This window comes from Tuber melanosporum (genome assembly GCF_000151645.1).
Source record: "Tuber melanosporum whole genome shotgun sequence assembly, scaffold_10, strain Mel28".
Taxonomy (NCBI): domain Eukaryota; kingdom Fungi; phylum Ascomycota; class Pezizomycetes; order Pezizales; family Tuberaceae; genus Tuber; species Tuber melanosporum.
This window is the reverse complement of record NW_003299150.1, coordinates 290,033-291,116: the sequence shown is the minus strand read 5'-3', so window position 1 is coordinate 291,116 and position 1,084 is coordinate 290,033. Positions and strand designations below refer to the sequence as shown.

Below are 1,084 nucleotides of genomic sequence, written 5' to 3'. Positions count from 1 at the left end.
AATGGCACTCCCGAATTCGGCGTGCCACTAATGTTCGTCGGTGCCATCCTCGTCCCTACCGGCCTCTTCTTGTATGGCTGGAGCGCACAGTACCGGTTCCACTGGATAACGCCAAACCTAGTCGTGTATATGCTCTGCATCGGCTCGATCGTTGGATACCAGTACATCGTGGACTCGTACACACGCTATGCTGCTAGTGCGATTGGAGCGGCGACCACATTGGAGAGCTTGGCAGGCTTCGTGTTCCCCCTTTTCGCCCCCTATATTTATCAAAAGTGGGATTATGGCTGGGGGAATAGCATGTTGGGATTTTCGGCACTGGTCCTCGGCGTGCCCGCACCATTTCTGCTTTGGCGGTTCGGGAGCAGGTTGAGGGCCTTCGTATAAATACCCGATCCAGAAAAACAACATTAATAAACCCCAGACTCTCGCAGAAATCTAGGAGGCACCGAATTGACCGAACACATGTATACAAACGTCAAGTGCGAGCTTGAATCACAAAACACAAGTTGTATGCCAAATGATATTAGACAACGAAGGAGGCAGATAACACCCTGTTCAAGGCATTACGGAAGCAGGGGGAACCTCTTGACCTGTCATCAGAAACCATGGATGCAAAGTACAGTATAGTGGTGCCAGGATATCTATAAGTCTACCGCAATGGGTTGGTCACCGGAGAAGAGCATGGTTGATCTAGTCAGGGAAACTGGCATACGCCAAAGATAAACAGAGGAAACTTCTTAATTATTCTGTCTGCAGGAATACTAGGAGTGGCTGCTCCCAGAACTTGTATTCTCACAGGAGACCGAGGTGTGGTAAACTGGCACCAATAATCCGCAGGACTCCGAAACTTGGAAGGATAATGGTTCTTTTCAGGAGGGGATAGCTAGATTGAGAGAATGCCTCAAATCAGGAGGTATGGGAGGATTGAAGGAAGGCCCGAAGGCAATGCTAGGTATCGGTAAATACAGAAGATGTTGCGTAAAAAGGAAAAAAAAAAGAAGAAAGCAAATTCAGAGCCATGTCCTCCTTATCCTTCCCAAGCTGGCCCCACAAACCAGGGCAAGGGAATAACTAGAGGGCA

At 48.8% G+C, this 1,084-nt stretch overlaps 1 protein-coding gene across 1 annotated transcript; it reads left to right on the top strand.

Moving 5' to 3' along the window:
* Positions 1–30: 30 nt before the first annotated feature.
* Positions 31–387, top strand: GSTUM_00004129001 (uncharacterized protein; the record flags this gene model as incomplete). Its single annotated transcript, XM_002842464.1, has 1 exon — positions 31–387. One exon carries the CDS (start codon positions 31–33, stop codon positions 385–387), a length of 357 nt encoding a protein of 118 aa, XP_002842510.1.
* Positions 388–1,084: the final 697 nt, after the last annotated feature.